General features: G+C 40.4%; 1 protein-coding gene across 1 annotated transcript in view; it reads left to right on the top strand.

The window, feature by feature from the left end:
• The window catches only part of TBCE (tubulin folding cofactor E), a 76,068-nt gene that overhangs the window by 28,939 nt on the left and 35,014 nt on the right, over nt 1–12,115 (top strand). The window contains exon 2 of the mRNA XM_065894150.1: nt 11,144–11,228. Coding sequence (XP_065750222.1) covers nt 11,144–11,228 — 85 coding nt within the window. The remainder of the gene's footprint in view (nt 1–11,143; nt 11,229–12,115) is intronic.

Genomic DNA, 12,115 nt, shown 5'->3' with positions numbered 1-12,115 from the left:
GCCCTAGTGCCTCTCAGGCATTGTTTTCACAAAGCCACCAGCGCAGACCCACTGAAATCAGGTCCCAGGACTGCAGCAGTTGTGCACCTGGACCTGCAGTGGGAGCTATAGAGGCAGCTCAGACCCTGTCCTGGCCCAGTCCCCTTTTTCATGCGCCCACAAAGCCCACAGCTGCTAAGGCCATACCCATCCCAGCTGTGGGAGCACCCATTGTCTGTTCAGATGTCTCAAAGGCGCTGAATTTACAAAGACAGAGGCGTAAACCCGCAGCTCATGCAGCTGCAGGGAGAGATTTGAGCTCTGCTTCCTGAGTCATGCAACCCCTGGTGCTCCGCTGTCGTTCAGGTCCACCTCTGTGCATGGGCAACCTGCGGGCATCTGCTCCTGGGGCCTGCCAAGGTGGTGGTTGGCATGGGAGCCCGCCTGGGTGGCCACTGGGACCAGTGAGCTTGCCCAGGCAGGAGCCGGCCAAGGCAGTGGATGGCGTGTGCTCTCCCGAAGCCCGCAGGGGGCCTGTGCATGGAGCCAGAGGCTGTCCCTTCATGCAACACTGAACAGTGGTGCTGTGCTTCTATGGCGGGCCCAGGCTTCTTCCGCAACCACCCCCGTTTGCGGCTGTGCCACACTCCAGCCCCTCAGGCTCTCTCCAAGCACCAGTCCTCTCCCCGGGTTTGTCCTCTACACCCCGAGTTTCAGCACCCAGCCACCACCGGTACCAACGGATGTGCGTCTCAGACTGGGGGACGTAGGGTTGTGGCATAGACGATCTGTGTAGGTCTCTCTGTTGTCTGCCTGCCGCAAACTGGTTGTTGCACTCTCCTCTGAGCCTCTGAAGCTCCTTTTCTGTCCCGGCTGATCTCCCCTCCAGTGATGGGGCTTCCTAGGGTGTGGGAACCTTTCCTTTTTTTCAGCTCCCTCCTAGAGGTGCACGTCCCATCCCACTTCCTCTTTTTTAATTTTTTCCTATCATCTTATCTGGTTACATGGAGATCTTTCTTGTCCTTTCAGGTGTTTGAGGTCTTCTACTTGTTCTGTGAAAACTGTTTTGTGAGAATTGTAGGTGTTTTGTGAGAATTGTTTTGTGAGAATAGGTGTTTTGTGAGAATTGTTCTGTTTGTAGTTGTTTCTTTGTTTTTTTTTAATTTTTATTTTTGTGGTACGCAGTCCTTTCACTGTTGTGGCCTCTCCCATTGCGGAGCACAGGCTCCGGACGTGCAGGCTTAGCGGCCATGGTTCACGGGCCCAGCCGCTCCGCGGCACGTGGGATCCTCCCGGACCGGGGCATGAACCCGCGTCCCCTGCATCAGCAGGCGGACTCTCAACCACTGCGCCACCAGGGAAGCCCTGTAGTTGTATTTTTGATGTATTTGTGGGAGGAGGTGAGTTCCACATCCTGCTACTCCACCATCTTGATTGGAGCCCTCTCCCCTTAAGTTTTTTTAAATTGTATGTTATCGTAAATCTTTTAAGGACATTCTCAAGCTACAGATTAACAGCAAGAGCACCTCCAGGAAGCACTGCAGTATTCCTAAGACTGCCTAGGGTTGTGTTAAAAATAACCTACTTCATAATTTCAAAGACCCCAAGGTTTCTTAGACTAACCGTGTAGTAAAGTGATTCGAGCTGTTGGAGGATTGAAACTTTGACTTTGTTTCAGCTGTGAGCTGTGGACAGTATTTGGAGGCACTAAGCTGGTACTCTCCCTGAGAGTAATTTTGTGAAGATCAACAGTGAATCAGATTAGCAGCATCACTCAATGGAGATGGAAGGTTCTCTGAATTTCTCACTTGGATGACTTGAGTGTAGTCATATATCTTTAAAGCAAAAAAGCAAGTGTCAGTTATCTCAGGAGGAAGTCAGGACAAAAGAATCGCCAAGGCAGGTGTTGGCAGTACCCATCTTAGACTTCGAAGAGGGAAGGCAAAGGGACCGTATCCCTGGCACAGCCCTAGAGTGGAGGTGGATCCAGGAGTTATAGCCACTGGACTTGAGATGATTCGTATCTCACTGTTAAGGTTACTGACCTTATGAGATAGACAGGTCTAGATACTTTTACCAAACACCATTAAATATTCCATTTATCGAATTTGTCTAGTTTGTATTTCATGCTCACCAAGCAATCTCCTGAGTTATGGTGTGGCTTCTCGTGCTAGTATGTTTACAGGAGTAGAATATATTGGTCATATATATGGAGTTATTATTTTTTTTAAATAGTCCACTTTTTAGAGCAATTTAGGCTCACAGAAAAAGGGAGCAGAAAGTACAGAGAGTGCCCACAACAGCACAGCCTCCCCGCTATCAACACCCAGCTCCAGAGCAGTACATCTGTTACAGTGGATGAGTCTAAACTGACACATCTCCATCACCCAGAGTCCCTCACTTATATTAGAGTTCACTCTGCTGTTGTACATTCTTTGGGTTTTGACAAGTGTTCAGTGACATTTGTCCACTATTATAATATCACATGGAATAGTTCACTGGCTTAGAAATCTCCTGTGCTCTGCTTATTCATTCCTCTCTCCACCCCTAAGCTGTGGTAATCATCGATCTTTTTACTGTCTCCATAGTTTTGCCTTTTCCAGAAATTCATATAGTTGGAATCCTACTATATGTAGCCTTTTCACATTGCCTTTTTTCACTTAGTAATCTGCATTGAATTTTCCTCCATGTCTTTTCATGTCTTGAGAGCTCATTTCTTTTTAGCAGTAAATAATATTCCATTGTCTAGATGGAATATTTGTCCATGTGTCCAAGTTTTGGCCATTATGAATAAAGCTTCTGTAAACATCTGTGTGCAGGCTTTTGTGTAGACATAAGTTTCAACCCATTTAGGTAAATACCAAGGAGTGTGACTGCTGGGCTGTTGGAGTCATTATTTTTAAATCTTGTGATTTCAGTGAGGTTGGGTCTGATTACAACTGGTTTTTCATGTGTCTTGATGTCCTGGAAGAGAATGGAGTCCTCATGTTAGTCAAGAGATTTAGGCTTGTGTGTGACAGTTTCATTTATCATTGTAAACTAATAAGCTTATATTCTCGTGTCTGCTTCAATCTTTTCCGCATTTGAATTTGCTAGACTGTGGCTAATCAAGGTCTCATCACCCCTGGCATGTAGAAGGCAGAGCCGGATCTTACACTCTTGGGAGCTAACTGATGAGGAAGTCCTGCCCAGCTACCACTCCTCTCTGCTCTCTCAAATGTACTACACTGATTTCTCTGCTTGCTACTCCGTCTTTAATGCACTGGCTCCTGGGTAATACCTTGCAAACAATAGTTATTCTTCCTCAGAGTTAAAGCTCATCACAACTGAATGCTGGCCTTGCTTTTTCCACCTGTGTTAGCTTGAGTTGTGACTTGTTCTTTTTATTGTGGAAGAATGGCCTTGTGTTGTGCATTCTTCTTGGTGATATCCATCAACTTAACTCATTCTGATGGCTTTTATGATGAATAACATTACTGTATTTACTTCTTATCTAAAGGCATTTGTTTGATAAAAAGTGGATTAGGGCTTCCCTGGTGGCGCAGTGGTTAAGAATCCGCCTGCCAATGCGGGGGACTCGGGTTCGAGCCCTGGTCTGGGAAGATCCCACATGCCGCGGAGCAGCTAAGCCCTTGTGCCACAACTACTGAGCCTGCGCTCTAGAGCCCGTGAGCTACAACTACTGAGCCTGTGCACCCAGAGCCCGGGCTCTGCAACAAGAGAAGCCACCACAATGAGAAGCCTGTGCACCGCAACAAAGATAAGCCCCTGCTCACCGCAACTAGAGAAAGCCTGTGCACAGCAACGAAGACCCAACGCAGCCAAAAATAAATAAATTTAAAAAAGAAAAAGTGGATTAGGACACAAAAGAATTGTGTGTGTGCTAGTACAGGATCTGGTTCTTTTTGGCTATGTTATTTTGGCAGTTGTGACAATAAGAAATAGATATTGGTCTCTGCATCAGGTTCTTGACACAGAGCTCCTAAAACCCATGTAATTTCCTGAGTGTGGGGATGCCAGGAGCCTCTTTCGTTCTCATATTTGGTCTTTGACCTTAGTTCCTGACACAAGAGCATCTAAGGCCCTTGGAATCTCCAGACTGATGAAATCCCCTAGATAGCATCAGACTGGGGACTAGTCACCAGAAAGACCACAGCATGATTAGGAGGCTGCAACTTTCAGTCCATTCCTATCTTCTGGGGAGGGAAGAGGATTGGAGATAGAGTTAGTAATCAATCATGCCTACATGATGAAGTCTCCATGAAAATCCCTAAACGATGTATTTGGAGAGCTTCCAGGTTGGTGAGCCCATCTGCATGCTGAGAGGGTGGTGCCCCAAACTCCCCAGGGAGAGACTCCTGCGCGCAGGACTGTTCCAGACCTTGCCCTATGTACCTCTTCATCTGCCTCCTTTATTATATCCGTTATAATAAACTGGTAAGCGTAAGTGTTTCCCTGAGTTCTCTGAGCCGTTCTAGCAAATTAGGAATTTTTAGGAAGGAATGTGGAGACCCCTGATTTATAGGCTGTTGGTGAGAAGTACAAGTGACAACCTGGGACTTGAGACTGGCGTCTCAAGCGGGGGCAGTCTTGTGGGACTGAGCCCTTAACCTAGGGGTCTGCACTAACTCCAGGCAGTCCGTGTCAGAACTGAGTTGAATTGCAGCACCCCCCGTCCTGTCCGCCAATAACTGGAGACTCTCTTGGTGTGGAAAAACGCACACATCCGGTGTCAGAAGTGTTGTGAGATGAGTGGAAGAAACAGAGTTTTCCTTTTAACAAGTCACATATTTTCCCCAAGCTTCAGTTTTTACCTTTAAAATTGAGGTCATGTTTCTCCATGCTTTTTAAAAAAAATTTTATTGAAGTATAGTTGATTTACAATGTTGTGTTAATTTCTGCTATACAGTAAAGTGATTCAGTTATACATATATATACTTTTTCATATTCTTTTCCATTATGGTTTATCACAGGATATTGAATATAGTTCCCCGTATTATATAGTAGGACTTTGTTGTTTATCCATTCTGTATATAATAGTTTGCATCTGCTAATCCCAAACTCCCAGTCTTTCCCTACCCCTACTCCCTTGGCAACCACAAGTCTGTTCTCTATGTTTGTGAGTCTGTTTCTGTTTCGTAGATATGTTCATTTGTGTCGTATCAATGTTTTAGATTCCACATATAAGTGATATCATATGGTATTTGTCTTTCTCTGTCTGACTTCACTTAGTGTGATAATTTCTAGGTCTATCCATGTTGCTGCAAATGGCATTATTTCATTCTTTTTAATGGCTGAGTAACAGTCCATTGTATATATGTACCATATTTTCTTTTTCCATTCATCTGTTGATGGACATCTAGGTTGCTTCCATGTCTTAGCTCTTGTAAATAGTGCTGCTGTGAACATTGGGGTGCATGTATCTTTTGGAATTATAGTTTTATATAGGTATATGCCCAGGAGTGGAATTGCTGGGTCATAAGGTAACTCTATTTTTAGTTTTTTGAGGAACCTCCATACTGTTCTCCATAGTGGCTGAACCAATTTACATTCCCACCAACAGTGTAAGAGGATTCCCTTTTCTCCACACCCTTTCCAGCATTTATTATTTGTAGACTTTTTAATGGTGTCCATTGTGACTGGTGTGAGGTGGTACCTCATTGTAGTTTTGATTTGCATTTCTCTAATAATTAGATGATGAGCATCTTTTTATGTGCCTATTGGCCATCTGTATGTCTTCTTTTCTCCATGCTTATTACATAGGGTTCTCTGGAGAAGCAGGATAAAGTTAAAGCTTTTACCACGTTGCAACCTCTTTGACACAGTTGGGCGCAATCTCTTTTAACACCTTTAGTCTTTTTCTCCTGAACTACTTGCTCCTGTGCAACCTCTGGGCAACACTTTTAGCTCTAGCTACTCAGGATTTTTTGAGGTCCTCTAAACAGATTATGAACTCTCACACTATGCCTTCACCTGGCATATTTTCTCTTCAAGGCTGACCTCAAGTGTTACTACCTCTGTATGTCTTTCCCGTAACTACTCCCAGCAATATTAACTTGTCTTCTTATCTGTGCTCCCATAACACCTGAATTTACTTTTACTCCAAGACTGATTCTTTATATAATGACTGTTAGTTTACACATCTGTCCCTATTAGAAAACTTTAAGATGTTTTGGGGCAGAGAACTGTCTTACTTATTTTCCTGTCCTATTAATTTTCGCTCCTTATTATTTACTTCCTTTTATTTTCTGTAGGTTTAATTAACTTGTTTTTCTCCCCTTAACATTTTGAGACAGATGATTGTTTTCCGTCTTGAACCTAACGTATACATTTAAGTCTGTAAGTTTCTCTCAAAATGCAACTTTAGCTGCATTCCCCACATTTTGACATGTAGTGTTTTCATTATAATTTGGTTCAAAGTATTTTCTAATTGACACTGTGCTTTCTTTTTTGATGCAAGGTAATTTGGAATGATATTCCTTAATTTCTAAATATATGAGGCTTTTCTAATGAATTCTGTGTTATTGACTTCCAGCTGAATTCCACTGTGTTGAGAGAACCTACTCTGATTTCAGTTTTTAAATTTTTATTTATTTTTTGTTGTGGTAAAATACACATAACATAAAAGTTACATTTTTCACATTTTTTAAGTGTACTGTTCAGTGGCATTAGGTACATTCATATTGTGCAACCACCATCGTCATCCATCTCCAAAACCTTTTTTATCTTCTCGAACTGAACCTTCATACTTATTAAACGTTAGTTTCCCATTCTCCCCTCCCCCAGTCCCTGGCAACTACATTCTACTTTCTGTCTCCATGAATTTGACTACTCTAAGTACCTCATATAGGTAGAATCATACAGCATTTGTCCTTTTGTGACTGGATGACTTCACTTAGTATAATGTCCTCAAGGTTCATCCATGCTGTAGGATGTGTTAAAATTTCCTTCCTTTTTAAGGCTGAATAATACTGCATTGTATGTTTATACCACATCAAAAATAATGATATACTTAAGAATTAACCAAGGAGGTAAAAGATTTGTACAATGAAAACTATAATGCACTGTTGAAAGAAATTAAAGAAGACATAAATAAACAGAAAGACATCCCATGTTCATGGATTTGAAGAGTTAATATTATTAAAATGTCAATACTACCCATAGCAATCTACAGATTCAGTGGCTATCCCTATCAAAATCCCAAGGACAGTTTTTGCAAGCTCGCTTTTAACTAGAATATTTAGTCCATTATGGTTTTATTTAATTGTTGGTAATTTGGGTTTATGTCTACCATCTGATTATTTACTTTTTAATTTGTCTTGCCTATGCTCTTTATTGCTTTTTTTTTTCTTTCACTGGATTGATTAGTTTAAAATTTCCCTCTATTAATTTGGTATTTATACATTCTTATTATTTAGTGGTTACCCTAGAGATTAAAATAAAACATACATCTTTGAATTATAAAAGCTTAATAAAAATTAGTAATTTTACCTCTTCCTGGACTCATGCAAAGACGTTAGAACTCTTGAACATTAATTCCACCTACCTTCTTCCTTATCCACACGTTGGATATTTTAATCTGTGTATTTTATTTTACTAAAAAAATTTTTTTAATTTATTTTATTTTTGGCTGTGTTGGGTCTTTGTTACTGTGCATGGGCTTTCTCTAGTTGCGGCAAGCAGGGGCTACTCTTTGTTGCGGTGCGTGGGCTTCTCATTGCAGTGGCTTCTCTTGTTGTGGAACACGGGCTGTAGGCGCACGGGCTTCAGTAGTTCTGATACACGGGCTCAGTAGTTGTGGCTCGCAGTCTCTAGAGCACAGGCTCAGTAGTTGTGGCACATGGGCGTAGTTGCTCTGCGACATGTGGGATCTTCCCAGACCAGGGCTCAAACCTGTGTCCCCTGCATTGGCAGGCAGATTCTTAACCACTGAGCCACCAGGGAAGCCCAATCTATGTGTATTTTAAACCCAAAGAGATAATATTACTGTTATTTAGTATTTCAGTATTAATTTAGACTTACCATATATTTACCATTTTGTTGCCCTTCATTCCCCTCTGTATCCTCAGGCTTCCTTCTGGGATAATTTTCTTTTTCCTTGAAGATCACCCTTGTCGATATTTCTTTGTTGAAGTTGCCATTATGTTGCCTTAAAAAAAAATTTTTTTTAAGTTGTGGTTACATATATATAAAACAAAATTTGCCATTTTACCCATTTTTTCCATTAAAATTGTAAAATTGTTATAAAATATATGTAACATAAAATTTACCGTTTTAATCTTTATTGAAGTATAGTTGACTTAAAACATTATATTAGTTTCAGGTGTGCAACATAGTGATTTGATATTTTTATCAATTACACACCATTTTAACCTTTTAAAAGTAGACTTTGTTTTTTAGAATAGCTTTAGGTTCACAAGGAAGTTGAGTGGAAGGTACAGAGATTTCCCATATACCTCCTGCCCCCACACATGCATAACCTCTCCCATTATCAACATCTCCCACCAGAGTTGTACATTTTTCACCCATTTCTGTTAATAGCCTTTGATGTACAAAAGTGTTTAAATTTTGGGCTTCCCTGGTGGCGCAGTGGTTGAGAGTCTGCCTGTCAATGCAGGGGACATGGGTTCGTGCCCCGGTCCGGGAGGATCCCACATGCCACAGAGCGGCTGGGCCCCTGAGCCATGGCCGCTGAGCCTGCACGTCCGGAGCCTGTGCTCCGTAATGGAAGAGGCCACTGTTGTGAGAGGCCCACGTACCGCAAAAAAAGTGTTTAAATTTTATGAAGTCCAGTTTATGTTTTTTTCTTTTGTTGCTTGATCTTTTGGTGCCATATCTAAGAATCCAGTGCCAAATCCATGGTTTTATAGATTTATCCTTAAGTTTTAGGATTAGAAATAAATCCTTAGAAATAAAGTTTTCTTCTAAGAGTTTTTTTTAATCTATTTTGAGAGTTGGGTGTCCAGATTCATTCTTTTGCATGTGGGTATCTAGTTGTCTCAGCACCATTTGTTGAAAAGACTGTCCTTTCCTGTTGAGTTGACTTGACACTTCTGTCAAAAACCAGTTGACCATGTATGGGTTTATTTCTGGATTCTCAACTCTACTCCTTTGATCTGAGCCTTATGACAGTACCACACTTTTTTGATTACAGTAGCTTTGTAGCAAGTTTTGAAATTGGAAAGTATAAGCCCTCTGACTTTGTTACTGTTTTTCAAGATTGTTTTGGGTATTCAGGGCCCCTTGCTTACTTTTTTGAAGGATATTTTCACCAATTACAGTGTTCCAGATTACCAGGGTTTTTTTGTTTGTTTTTAACTTTTTTTTTTTCCCCAGTATTTTGAAGATATTATTCATTTATCGTTCTGGCTTTTACTGTTTCTATGGAGAAGTCAGTCAACTATTTCTGGTTGTTTTCCTTTGGAGATAATCTGTTTCCTCTCCCTCACCCCGAGCTGTTTTAAGATTTTTCTCTTTGTCTTTGTTATATGGCAACTGGTGGAGTTTTGTTTTGTTTTGTTTTGTTTTCTCTTTTTTTTGTGGTTTTTTGTTTGTCTTGCATTTGTACTGTTTATTTTTCTTAGACCTTCTTAAATGTGTGGCTTGATGGCTTTCTTTAATTTTGTAATAGTCTCAGTCATTATTTCTTCAGAGATTGCTCTTTCCACAATCTCTCCCTACTCTCTTTTTGGGGGCTCCAGTTCTATATACATGGTAGACCTTTTTGTTGTATTCTCTACGTCTCTTACATGCTAGTCTGTTTTTCATCACTTATTACTGTGCTATGTTCTGTATATATTTTTTCTGACCTGTTTTTTAAAAAAATTATGTATAATCTATTGTAAAAACACTATCCATTGAATTATAATATGAATTATTGAATTTTTCAGTTCCAGAATTTCCATTTAGGGTTTGAAAGAAGTTTAAAAATATTTCTGCTGAAGTTCTCAATTTTATCTTTTGTTTTCCTGAAAATATTAAACATACGTAAAACTATTATGCAGATGCCCAGTGGATCTACTGCTGTTGGCTGTTGTTTTTCTTGGTTTTCAGTCATAGATGCTTATCTTTTTCTATGCTGGGTTGTTTCTGTTTGAGTGCCAGGTATTGATTATGAAGAGTTATAATTTGAGCTTTGCAATGGTGTTAGCTTCCTCCAGATAGGACTGAAATTAACTCTGGCAGATGGCGAGGGTCCCTGGCAATCCCAGATCACTTAAACAAATCTGGGAATGAGATTATTTGAAGTTGACCTTCAGTCCCTTCAAGGGCTCATCTGTTTAGAGTTGGTTCCTTCCTAACTCTTAGAATCAAGGCATTTCAAGCTCCAGTACGAAACCTAGAGAGTTTCTTGCAACCCCCATCTTCCTTGGGAGGCTGTAATTTTCATTATTGACCTCTTAGTCCCTCAAAAGCTCTGGCCAAAGCTCTGTTCAGCTTTTTAGCTTTTCAGCCTTTTCTACCAGAATCAGCAGATGCCTTGAGGGGAAGAATTTGCTTTAAGACTTCGTTTAACTCTGGGTTTCCCTTTTCTCTCAGATTTTGTAATTACAATTTTGTAGTTGAATTTTGTAATTCAATTACAAATTCAATTATAAAAAAGAATTTTGTAATTCTTCAGTGCCTTGTTAGCTCTCTGGTGCTTTGAAAGAGATATCTTATATATGTGTGTGTGTATATATATATATATTTTTTTTTTTAATTGTGGTAAGTTATACATAACTAAACTTACCATTTTACCACTTTTAAGTGTATAGTTCAGTGATATTAAGTACAGTAACATTGTCATAGTTATCACCACCATCCATCTCCAGGACTCTTCATTTTGCAAAACTGAAACTCTGTACCCATTAAACAAGAACTCCCCATTCTCCCCTCCCCTTAGCTCCTGGCAACCACCATTCTACTTTCTGTCCGTAAATTTTAGCTACTGTTGTTTTCTGCAGTTGTGTTTTTTGTTGGCTTTTTGAACCAAACTTGCTATTGCATTTGCTGATTAAGTTTTGAGTCTGAGGTTGACTTGTCTTTTCCTAAAGACATTTCTTTCTCCCCCAGTGGTGTCTGTGTGCTGTGGTTTCCATTGCAAACTGTATTTCCTTGCAGAAAAATGGAGCATCACCTGTGTCCTAATTTAATGCTCATTTTGTTTTTCTTGTTCTGCCAGGACTCTGGTTAGGAGTAGAATGGGACAATCCTGAGAGGGGAAAGCATGATGGAAGCCACGAAAGGACTGTGTATTTTAAATGCAGGTAATTTTCCATTGCGAATTGTCATGGTTATCTAGGAGAATGTTAAATAGCTGAATAAGGGGGGATGGAGAAGAAGACATGTTTGACTGTTAGGGTAGTTATAATGTAGAATTTGCTGTATTCTAAAAAGACAATTCTATTTGTAGAGTTTTTTTCCTTGTTTTTAAAATTCTCAGTCTTAACCTTGCAAGTGGGGTTGCTTTCTTTGTCCTTTTTTGTGTTTTTGTTTTGTGTTTTTGTTTTGTCACAGTTTTTTTTTTTAATTGTATGGATCCAAACATTTCTCATTGATTCATTAACTATTTACTACCCACTGAGTGAATACTAGAAGAGGAATAGCCTAGATATCCAATGAAAGCCGTTGATTAAGCAAAATACAGAACATCCAAACAGTGGCATGCTAGGCCACTATTTTAAAAAAAGCTCTTGGGCTTCCCTGGTGGTGCAGTGGTTAGGAATCTGCCTGCTAATGCAGGGAACACGGGTTCAAGCCCTGGTCTGGGAAGAGCCCACATGCTGTAGAGCAACTAAGCCTGTGTGCCACAACTACTGAGCTTGCGTGCCACAACTACTGAAGCCCACGCTCCTAGAGCCCGTGCTCCACAACAAGAGAAGCCACCGCAATGAGGAGCCCACACACCACAACAAAGAGTAGCCCCCGCTTGCCACAACTAGAGAAAGCCCGCACACAGCAACGAAGACCTAACGCAGCCAAAAATAAATAAATAAAATAAATAAATTTATTTTAAAAATAAAATAAAGCTCTTATCATGAAAAGAATTACACATTATAGTGCATATCTACTAATAATTTTACCTGCTTGATTTCAGAGAAACTATGTGAAGCTCTGAAAAGGATGGAGGGGAATTTCAGGCAGTCTATCTTTT

The sequence above is a fragment of the Phocoena phocoena genome, chromosome 16 (assembly GCF_963924675.1).
Source record: "Phocoena phocoena chromosome 16, mPhoPho1.1, whole genome shotgun sequence".
Taxonomy (NCBI): Eukaryota; Metazoa; Chordata; class Mammalia; order Artiodactyla; family Phocoenidae; genus Phocoena; species Phocoena phocoena.
This window is presented reverse-complemented; position numbering and strand designations above follow the sequence as displayed.